The 11875-nt window shown below is 36.1% G+C and overlaps 1 protein-coding gene across 1 annotated transcript; it reads right to left on the bottom strand.

Annotated features, from left to right (window-relative positions):
* Window positions 1–3611: 3611 nt before the first annotated feature.
* On the bottom strand, window positions 3612–11355 carry sc5d (sterol-C5-desaturase). Its single transcript, XM_038303617.1, has 5 exons — window positions 11290–11355; window positions 9397–9614; window positions 7068–7200; window positions 6859–6959; window positions 3612–4777 (listed from the first exon to the last, which is right to left on the bottom strand). The coding sequence occupies exons 2-5, from the start codon at window positions 9604–9606 to the stop codon at window positions 4331–4333; spliced, it is 891 nt and encodes a 296-aa protein (XP_038159545.1). The 5' UTR covers window positions 9607–9614; window positions 11290–11355; the 3' UTR covers window positions 3612–4330.
* Between the last annotated feature and the right edge of the window lie 520 nt (window positions 11356–11875).

Raw genomic sequence — 11875 nt, 5'->3', positions numbered from 1 at the left:
AGCAAAGAATAGTGACTATATCACTTTGGAGATGGAGGTTCTGCTGACTGAGAGCTGAGCAGCAGAATTAAAGGCCAAGCAGTGAAATGAATCACAAGAGCTGTATATGTCATGATTGCAGAAGTAAAAATAAAATTAAAAATAATAACAAAACTTAAAATAAAAAGAAATTTGAACTGAAAACAGTCACTGAAAACTACTGATGGAGGTAAATCAACCTTTAACAATAAGGTACTTTAACAATAAGTTGGACTGGATTAGAAACACCGAGGTGGTCTACAAAAAGGGCCAAAGCTGACTATTCTTCCTGAGGAGGCTGAAGTCCTTTCACATCTGTGGGGCGATGCTGAAGATGTTTTATGAGTCAGTTGTTGCTACTGTAGCACGCTCTTCTTTGCTGTCACATGCTGAGGCAGTGGGCTGAGGGTCGCTGAAAACAACAGACTGAACAAAGTGATCAGGAGGGCCGGTGATGTTGTGGGGGAGCAGCTGGACACCCTGACCATCGTGGCAGAGAGGAGGATGCTGTCCAGGTTTCAGTCCATCTTAGACAATGACTCACATCCTCTCCACGACACACTAGTCCATCAGACGAGCTCCTTCAGCAGAAGACGACTCTTACCCAGATGCACCACAGAGCGCCACAGGAAGTCATTCCTACCTGTGGTCATCAATCTCTATAACGCCTCCCTCAAGTGATTCCCCTGTAATTGACATTTATGCACTATTTTTTCAGGCCACATATCACTTTACTTGGATTTATCACTTTACTTGGATTTATCACTTTACTTGGATTTTTATTTTACTTGGATTTAGTTTTATATATGCATATACAGTATATATATATATATACACAGGAGAGCTATATGTCAATATATTTTTATCTCTTTTTTATTTTTATATTTATTATCTTGTGTAGTTGGATGTGTATATATATATTTAAAACTGTAACTGGAGCGTGTAACTAAAGTAATTTCCCTCTGGGATTATTAAAATATTTCTGATTCTGAACCAACACATGTCATTCTGCTAAATCTCCTTTTAATATAGGCACATATTTACTGTACATCTCTAGACCACATCTGTCATCACTTCATCTAATTTGATGAAGTCAGACAGACCCAAATGTTCCACATGTTATGTAATAAAGCCAAAGAGCTTCCATGGAGTTAAAGGAATGCATGTCGTACCGCTAGAGGAGTTTAAAAGCAGCAAGTCTCTGAACTTTATTTGGATTTTCCATCCATTTTCTGTTCCAGGTTTTATTTCAGTAGTAGCTTGCTCTCACATAAAGCTCACTGACTATTCTTTCTTTTGACAACATGACAAAAAATTTGACCAGTTTGCCCTGGATACTGAAATACCAACTGCAGGTGTAGTGACTGACAGTTCTGTCATGAGCCAAAAAAATGTCAATTTATTATTGCAGAGTTACATAATCTATAATGCTGGAGGGCTTGATGAAATCGATAAAACAAATGTGGTAATTTAGTGAAAAAACAGGATAAAAACTTGGACAACAGCCAACTGATTGCTCAAGACTTTGTCTGGAACACTCGTAAAAAGAATTTCGTACCTGAGAAAAAATTAGTAATAGGAGAAAAATGGTGAAAGCGACATTTTATACTCAATCACTCATACAAATAATTTAGGAACTAATTTGTCTATATGAACAGTTTCAGCATAGGGCCATACACTTTGTTATACGTCTGTAAATCTATATACGGTAACAGGGGAAAATATGTATCTCCAATTCATGACAGCAGCATGTAAAATGAGACTGCACAGCAGATTGGATTAATTAAAGTACCAGTTATTAAACAGGTAGAGAAATAGGTGTTTTATACAAAAAATGTTTTACTGTTCTACTGTGAGGGGTTGAAAAAATGCTGAGCAAATCTCTGGTGCCTCTGAAAAGGATTTACAAACCCCTGATAAAATACCAGGTCCTTTTGGTGTAAAAATAAGACAATAGCACTGATGAGACAAATACTCTGTACAATTGAAAAACAGCTACCATGAAATTTAGAGAATAGGATTAACATTAAAGGAATAGTACACCTAAAACATGATTAGCCTTCATTTTCTACTCACCCCCATGCTGAACAACACTCTGGAGTACTTTTTTGATATCTCAAATGCATCTGGAGATCTGGGAGGCTTCTTGCTGTCTGCTGACATTCAAATAATGGAGGTCTATGGCGCCCGAGGCAGAAAGGTCCATTAAAGTCCACAAAAAACGTGTCAATATTCCTCCATACTGCTCGTCCAATGTATTCCAAGTGTCCTGAGTGGGTAGCATACAGAATTTACTCGAAACGAAGTCATTTAGAATGTTTTTAGAGCATAAACAGTAGTGTATAGGATTTCCTGAAAGCGCGCGCCTGCGCGTTCACGACGCTACGGAAGCCGGCAGACCAAACCAGATGAAAGTGCGCATTCAGCGTCTGCTCTGCCAATAATGCAAGCGTAGAAGAAGAAATGTGCTGTTTACCTGTGCAAAGAAAGAAACAACGAAAGAAAAATGTCTGAGGACTTCAGTGTTGAGGAAGAGCATGAGTTCTTTGCCGAGCTGAATGCGCACTTTCATCTGGTTTGGTCTGCCGCGGTTTCCGTAGCGTCGTGAAAAATATAGCACTTATACTGTTCAATTTGTTGAGAAAACGTTAAGATAAATCCTTTTTTTCTACTCCTGGTATGTGTAGAGCCCTAGAAATAGAATAGTGTAGAATGTGATAAAGTTAAAATTGATAGGCATAATTATCATATTGGGCAAGCGTTTATTAGATTTATTATTGAGTTAGTAAAATTCATTTGGTTTATGACAAAATATGTGCTAAAACTACTTGTTTTTATTTTTTATGTATATTTCATACATTTGTGTAACGATAATACCCCTTTAAGAGGACATGATGCATGATGGGAAGAAAGTTCATGCTCTGTGTGTACCTTAAGAAGAAAGAAAAAACTATATATGCTGTATGCTTGAACCGTGGATTTAGTTTAATAAAGTTGCACAAAAGGGAAAATCTATGTGTTTATTTTAGTTCTTTTTAAGGGTGCAACATATGTTTCTTTAGGTACCAGGATGGCTGAGATGTAGGAAGATCCAAAGTTTAAAGCATTTCTGTAGATGGCTAGCTAAGCCATATTTGTACAGCAGGGTGGCTGATGGCCTACGATGAATGATTTAAGAATTTCTCCCTTGTTTTTCCATTTTCTGGTGCCCTGGAATAAACTAATTATGATCTAGCAGCAGCTGAGAGGTGGATTAGTTAAGGTGGTATAAGTTCAGCTGCTGGGAAGATGTCTTTATTTGTATTTTTAATAACAAATTGGTGCATGATGTACAAACAACAATACAGAGTATATATGCATCATAACTTAATGGTTTCTTTTCTAACTAATAGCACAGTTTAAGCTTTGTCTGTAAAGTTTTCTCTATATGTTTTGATGCAAGGTGTTAATGGAAATCTAAATCTAGACTAATTTAGATTTCCATTAAAATTTAAAGAAATATAGAAATATAAGGGACATTTTTCTGAGGAAAGATGGTTAAGAAAGAGAAGAAACATCCATTCCAAATCTTGGTGAGAAAAAAGTGACCCATGTTTGTCTATAAATTATGTTTAATAAAGTGAAATGACACATGGAACATGTCCTGAAAACATGAGAAGCTGCAAAATAAGGCAGAAAGCCAAGTAGGCAGGTTAAATCGTTTAAAACGTTTAGGGGAAAAAAAAAAAATGTACCTCCTGCCAGTACACAGAAATATCCACCCATTTAGTCCTGGGTAATATAAAGGTTTCTTCCTACTAAAAATACAAATCTTAAGGTGTATCACAGCCAAAAGCTCTCCTAAAACCTTCAGGAACTTATTGTGAATATATCAACATCGGTTACAGGTCTTACTACTACTACTACATCATGGAAAGCGCCAGATAGCACCCTTGGAGCCAAAATCTAAGTAAGAAAAATAATTTCACCATAAAGTAGCCCTCACCAGGTGCTCCTCAGAAGAGTCCAGAAATATTAAAGAGATAAGTTGTCCAGTAGCTAAAGACCATTCACAAAGACCTGGAGTTAGCAAGTAGAGTTTGGCCTTGAAAACAACTGGTAATACATTTGAACCTGTGGCCACTACGATCGCTCAGTGCATAAAATCCATTGCTGTAGAAAAATTATGTTACGGTTCATTTAAGGCTCTTTGTTTTACCCTCAGAATTGCTTATTTGGCAAACTGAATATATTTCCCTCTCAGTTCAGCAGCTGATTAACAGATCGTCCCTTTAAAGGCATTAAGAGGCTCCGGTAATTCAACCGAACTCTGTTACTCTTCTTTGCGAGTCGCTGTTCTCTGAACATGTCCGTTCAGCTTTTCTTTACCCAACTTTCCCTCTGCTTGAAGTTTCCGAATCAGATCTATGGGGCCCTTCCCCATCAGAGCCGATGGATGCCTGTAGGAACCTCCCAGCCGGTCCCATAGGGTGAAGTACTGGCCATAGTTGTAGTCGAAGAAGAGGTGATGGTCAGTGTGGTGGGCCGCGCCGTTGATGACGCTAATCAGGCCGCTGGGAACGCGATAGTCACCATCGTGGATGGAGATGGTCCAGATGTTGACGAACACATAGAGGGCCAAGTAGAGGACCTTGTGAAGGGGGAAGAGGAAGGGATAGATGTGATATGGGAGGCCCTGCAGGAAGCCGTCGACGGGATGGAAGGCGTGGCTGGCGAAGGGGGAAGGGATCTTCCAAACGTGGTGTGGCTTGTGAAACATCTGGTGTGAAAAAGAAAAGCAATAAGATATTTTTACCCTCTAACCATTACTATGCTAAAGATAGAAAAAAAGCCTCTCAGTGATTACCTGATGAAATTATAAATCATATTTATAACTCATTTTTTCTCACTAACTTTATCCATACTAAATCTTTCCTTTTAGATGTAGGTCAGTTAGAAAAAATCTAAATAAAAAAATCTGAGAGAGACTGGACCCCTCTGCAAAATATTCGTTAAGTTGTATTCTTTTTATTCAAATGGTATTTTATGCATTTATTACTAATGTATTGCATTTATTTTAGTCCTACTTCATTTTTCCTTAGTGGTTACTTCACTTGTCAGGTTGCCGTTGTAAATAAGAACTTGCCTGCAAAAATAAAGGTATAATGAAAATTTATTTTGGACTTAAAATAAAATTATAACCATCTTAAATTAAACACGCTGCTTTATAACAGGCAAAAACAAAAAAAACAAACAGCTCAGACTTTAAAAGGCATTTCAATCCATCGATATCAGTATGAAATTATAGATATAAAACTGTTAGAAAACAATGTTTAGTGCAGACTTTGGTTTCTTAGTGATAAATAAAACATTATATTAAAAAAAAGCAACAACAAAAAAACCCCCAAAAAGAACAAGTTAACTTTTTTATGATTTAAAAATAAGTAAACAACTTGACATGATTGTGTTTCATGTTATCAACAGGTTAATGAGAACTCCTGGAATCTGCCTCTGGTATATCTCAATTACAATTTCTTAGGAACTTATTGTGTTTTTAATTGTTACAAAAATGTCAGAATATAAGGTTTCCTGTGATTGAAAATGAAAAGTATTTTATGCCGTGCATCGTCTTTCTGCTATCACCTTTATCATTATGGCTGTGAATCAATACACCATTTTTTGCACCTTAGCTTGGCATTGCTGACTCTCTTGATTTCTTTGCCGTGTTAGTATGTGTATGCTGTATCTGTATGATCATGTTGTGGTAAATCAGGGTTCCTACAGCATAAGGCAAGTTAAATTCAAGACTTTTTAAGGCTTTTTAATGCCACTTGAAATAAAAATTTAAGACCAAATTCACAAGAAACACAAGAAAAACCTGCTTGCGACAACTAAACCCAAAGGTTTATTTTAACATAAACCACTGCACTAATGTTTCATATTTTGAAAAGCTTCCCATACAAGGAGAAAGCTAAAAACACACAAATGACAGATATATTTGAACAACGATTTAACTGAATTCACAATCTTTGTTTTAGCAGGGAACAAAACAAATCAGCTTTAAAGCCACAACATAACCAGTGCTAAGTCTTTTTTGCAGCTATTTTTCTTTGTATGGTTTTCTTAGTATGTTTGATTTGGTGATAAGTGGAGGCGTTGCAGAGACAAGGGTGGAACTAAACTGAGAAATACCGGCTGTTTCTCGGTAACTCGATTTTAACGCTTTGTGTTTCGTGCTTCACATGTGCGACTCCACTGCCTTAATTCCCATCGTTCCGAGCTTGAATCGCTTCTTGCACTAAATCCACTGAGCCTCATGTATGTTCCCTGGTTTTAGCCATGGAGAAAACTCTTGGCTGGAGACAATTTTCGTTACATTTACACTTGCTCATATTTTCCAGACAAAAAGTTAATGGTGCATCTTCCAAATGTCCCGGCCGCAACAACGCTTTTATTGGTTCCGCTATCGGGACGGAACCAATAATGGCGAGCCGTTATTTTATTTTTATTTAAAAAAACAAACATGTCAATTTTAACGTTTTATTTAGATTACAAAAATAAATCGTAATTAAAAATAATCCTATTCATGATGTTTTAAAAATTAAGACCTACGAAAGACTGATTTAATACATTTTAATACCAATTAAGGCCTTGGTTTTATTTTGAAGAATTCAATGCCTTTTAAGACTTTTTAAGGACCCGCGGAACATTTTTTGTTTACTAACAAATAGAGTAAAAAGAAAACACCAATATTTAATATAATAAGCCAACAGGGTGCAATAAAGACCTACGTATACAACTGTTGGGAGCTACTGGCACTGGAAACAAACAAACAAAAAAATAAAATACAGGTGTGCACACCTTGTAGATAAGCTTGTGGTGCAGGAAGCGATGAATCCAGTAGATGCACATATCGGTGAAAAATAGGAAGGAGATCATACTCAGGAAGAGGCCTGGCCAACCTAGGAGCACAGAGGAGACATCAGCAGTGAATTAGGAGGGAATTCAAGATTTAGACAGGTTCTAACAAGCGTAAGAAAACAACAGGAACAAAAGTCTGTATAACTCACCCAAAGGAGAGTCGCTGACGTTGTCGTACAGTTTGCTGTATCCCCTGACTTCAGCGAAAAACAAGGCCACTGTGGGGATGCTGATACACGGCAGAGAGGTCATGGCATATTTAATTTCTCTCCACACCTGATTCTGGAAATGAAGTATCATCCAACATTATGTTTGTGTTGGTAAAATGGACAGAAAACATATGAAAAAAGAAGCAAATGGAACAGAAAAGCAAATACGGATAAAACTAAAACTAAAAAGGAAATAAAGTCAAAGGTTGTTTTTGAGGATTTTGGAATGAGACCAACAAGACAAAGAAAAGTGTCTAAGTGTTCAAACAATCAGTTCACAAAGGAAAGCTAAATGAAAAATAATAAAGTATTATTTAAAAAAAAAAATAGGATGGGTGACGGGCTGGCCTGGACTCAGCTAGGCTTGCTACGTGAGTGGCAGTTAAAACAACCCATTTTCCAGACACTCGCAAAATATTTACTTATTGCAAAAGAACAAACAAAAAAAAAATGGCTGGAAGATTTATTTTGAACCTGGACTGTTTACATAACCGTTAGAGACTTAAATGGAAGTTCAACATTATGATAAAAGGGAATTTTGTATAACAGATCCCCTTTAACTAAGGTTTAGAAGCAGAGCCGTCTCAGCCATACCTCTAAACCACAGTTTGCCCAACCTGGACCATCTCTGCACGTACTCCAATCACTTATGTTTTTCCCTTTTCTCATTTTGTTCTTCATCTATGTCTAATCCAACATAGATTTTGAATATAAATAATTAATTTCATGCATTTTTTTTAATAAAAAGCTATAAAATTAAAACATATATTGTGCATTCTCCTTTTACATCGTTTTAATATCTATATATCTATAATTTCCTGCTAAATCCAGGAATATTAATACTTTTTTGAATTATCTATATTCAATTTAATATCTATATATCTGGATTATATAATATGTTTTATTCATCTAATAGGCTGTTTTTGCCTCATGGTATCACAAAACAAGTTAACCAACAGCCCTTGGGGCAAAAACACTTTTGCACGACTTCTTGCTTGTCAGCTCTTCAGATGTCAACTGTTCTGTCTGCGATCACACCCAAATGACCTGGCGGTGATCCAGGTCAATTATTGTAGCACCGTTATGAGCATGCAACCCTGCCAACTGCTTTGGCATGAACAACGAGCAAAATAAATTAACATTCCACAATTTAAAAAGGGGAAAAAAATAATAAAATACTCTGACGGAAACTCTTTGCACTTTGAAATCTTTGTGTGCTGTTGGGCCACAAACTCTCAGCTCAGGAGAAGCGTACACACCTTGAAATCGTGCACACTCACAAAATTTGTATTTCTTTCCATCACGCTTTTAATTATTTTTAATTGTTTTCTTTCCCTTTTGCTTATAATGTTTTATGTAAAGCACTTTGAATTGTTCTGTACATGAAATGTGCTATACAAATAAACTTGCCTTGCCTTGCCTAGCCTTTATTGGGGTGATCAGAAAAAAAAAGCTATTTTAAATTTGTTGTATGATTCCTTCTGACTGCGCTCACTGCTCTCATTCTCATTATCGTCTGGTTAGCAGTCCGATGACGTCATACTTGAGGGCGAATCTTCTCTGTCTGGATCAGAAGAAGAGGAGGATTTTGAGGAGGCAGGAGACAGCTTGAGCGCAGTTTGAATAAACTTACCTTCATTGCTTTGTTTAATAACTGGGATCAAGGTGAATTGATATAAAAATCTGTCCATATAATAAAATTACTATAACTTGTTTTGGTAACCTGACTTAAGATTTGACATGAATTGTGTCATTGTACTATTTAATAAATAGATCAATAATAAATAATCTATCCTTAACCATTTTTTAAATAACTAAATAATATTTGGGATAAGCTTAGTCTGTATATACAGTTTAATTTCCGTTATTAAAAAGCAGACTGTTTGAGCTTTTTGGTTAAAAACTTTTAAGGAAGTTTGTTTATTAATGTGTACTAAATGTGTTACGACTCAGACTTCATAGGGTCTCAAGATCCCAAAACCCCAAAAGATTACAATAAATATATTGCATCAAATTGTAGTATTTCATATGTATAGTTTGTATTTTAGAAACAAGTAATGCTGAGATTAAACAACTGACCCCAAAAACTTTTCCACAGTTCACACTTGAAATAAAAACAATAAAAATGTTTCCATCTTTAGGAGCAGTAACTGGTTGGTGCTCTTTTAAATTTCTCCAAACAATAAAGAAAGAATGTTTACCAGGTTCATCAGTTCTGGCACTTATTCTGTTACTGCATCAACTAATTAGCAATATATGGTATCCATACCTCTAAGAAATGTGGGTGTTTCATCAGATTGTGGTCAAAGATGAAATAATAGCTGAATGCTCCCAGGCCAAGATACAAGATGGCAGCCCCGAGGTTGGTCACCACCAGGAGACTGAGGATCTGCCGCAGTGCCCCGTCCTCAGGCCATGATTCAGGGTACACGTACGGAGTGAAGAAGTAATAGTCAGCGACATTCAGAACGAGGTCCATGGCTGAGGCTGCAGGAAAGCATTGAAAAAAAAAAAAAACATCAAGAGACTTGCACTCAAGTGCTTGAAAACAAAGACTGACAACTTTTCCCCCCAGTCTTAATTATAGTGAAGACATCAGGTAATAAAAGTTAATCTCAACAAGCTGGTTCTTCATTCTAAAGTATATTTACTTCAGTGACTCAATTCTAGAAGAAAATCTAAAGCAGATCTAGATTTCAGACGGACATTACACTTGATAAAACCACATGGCACAGATCCAGTGGACTAAAGTCTAAATAATAATCCAGTAGCTCTGAGCCTCTCAACTCTTCCTAAAGACACTGACATAGAACTAAAATGCCAACTTTACTTCAATCTAAGAGAATATTTTTACATAAATTTTAGCTGTTTTTCTCCTTAACTACGGAAAGCAGCTTCTAACTTTGCCCCTGGTTCAAGAGATTCAATAATAAGGATTCTAACATCTATAAACTATGATCTAAATACATTATGTGTGCCTGTTAAAGCTCAGACTAGAGCTGCTTAAAACACTTTGTGGATTTGCCACCAAGATTTCCTCATTGTTAAAACACTTTTTCATCCAAACGTTTTCCTTCCACTAAACTTTCCATATGTTTGTATACAACTGTATTTTGTCAGCTACTTTAGCCACATTCTTTTGTCACAACACAAAGAGCAATATTTTCTGTGACAGTGTAAAATTAGAACAACAATACTAATAATTAATTCTATAAAGTTGCTTTTTGCTGTAAAATCATCAAGCCTAATTTATACAAATGTCCTTATGTAAATATCTCTGGACTCTGGACTCACCTCTGGACTCCTGGATCCTAACTAAATGAACATCTCTGTTGGATAATGTCTCCCACCCCATGCATGAAGCTTTTGCAGAACTGGAGAGCTCCTTCAGTGACAGACTTTTGCACCCTAAATGCACCAAGGAGCGTTATCAAAGATCCTTCCTCCCAGCAGCTGGAAGACTCTAGAACCACCAGTTTCCAACATCCCCTATAATTTGTTACATTCATGCTGATTTTTGCACAGTTTCCACCTTAGGCAGGTAAATAACATGCTGCTGTCATTTTTTGCACATCTCTGGTGTTGCTATTTTTCGTATATTCATTACTGTAAAAATGTCCATAGCTGTATTTTGGTTATTTATTCTCTAGGTGAACAGTTTTAATATTGTTATAACACTTTACAGTACAGTATTTTATTTTTTAATTGTTCACTATTTTGTTATTCTTGTACACTTTTTATTTTTTCTATAATATTTTTTGCAGCTGTAACACCAGAACATCCCCATTGTGGGACAAGAAAGGGATTTTCTATTTTATTCTATTCTAACTAATTTAATCCCTTATCTACTCGGAAATGTAAACATTTCCTCATCAGTCTTAAACATTTCCATTAAACAGGGCGAGACTCATTTAAAGTACTTTATACCTGCACCCATTAACGGTTATTATTAAACACAAAAAAGCATTAAAATTCAGCTGTATTTTAAATATGGCGACATATTATGCCTCGAATCTGCTGAACCGTTAATAAAGCCGAAAAGGAGAAACTAGATTATTTGTAACACCGGAAACCAAATTCTTCGTGGATATTTGATATAGCATTAAACACACGATTTAGTTTCATAAAGTTAAAGTTTTATCAAGAGAAATGAGCTACGCACCTTCCACCGATGTGTTCCGTGTATCCTGGATCAAAGGTAAGGGGCGTGAGTGACCCACTAAAGGAAGGGGAGGGACCAATCAAAACCGAGCTACGCATTACGTCAAATAAATATAAGCCAATCGGTGATAAGCAAACCATCGCAGTAGGATTATGGTTGTTCCTCATTGGCTGCAGAGGGGGATCTGATCATGGCGTTACAAAAAGAATGACAACTAGATAACTGGACAACATAAACTTTTTTCCCCTCCTGAATGTTAAATATGTATTTTTTTTAACGATGTTGAGGAGACCAATCTTTTAAAAACAACAATGGTGTCTTTTAAAAACATAACACATCAGACATTTTTAATGAAATAGATTAATAGATAACCCCACTACATAGATACAAACACAAAAACAATAAGTGTTACAAATAAAAACAATAGCTATATCTATATATATTGTTAAAGATGCTCTATCTCTCCGGTTCTTTTCCCTGAAAAGAGATCATTCGGACAAACTCTTTAAATAACATTTCATAACTTCTATGTATTACATAACCAGGAGACATGACAAAACTGATTTTGATAGAAATTGTAATCGTA

This window comes from Cyprinodon tularosa, unplaced genomic scaffold (genome assembly GCF_016077235.1).
Source record: "Cyprinodon tularosa strain WSP-4 unplaced genomic scaffold, ASM1607723v1 ctg514, whole genome shotgun sequence".
Lineage (NCBI taxonomy): Eukaryota > Metazoa > Chordata > Actinopteri > Cyprinodontiformes > Cyprinodontidae > Cyprinodon > Cyprinodon tularosa.
This window is presented reverse-complemented; position numbering and strand designations above follow the sequence as displayed.

What these genes read in the sequence shown, in the direction of transcription:
- sc5d (XM_038303617.1), bottom strand. Translation starts at nt 9,606, where the DNA reads ATGGACCTCGTTCTGAATGTCGCTGACTATTACTTCTTCACTCCGTAC. An exon ending in AACACCCACATTTCTTAGAG is followed by an intron (nt 7,201 to 9,396) that starts GTATGGATACCA and finishes CTTCATTTCCAG; the next exon opens with AATCAGGTGTGGAGAGAAAT. An exon ending in CGTCAGCGACTCTCCTTTGG is followed by an intron (nt 6,960 to 7,067) that starts GTGAGTTATACA and finishes CTGTGCTCCTAG; the next exon opens with GTTGGCCAGGCCTCTTCCTG.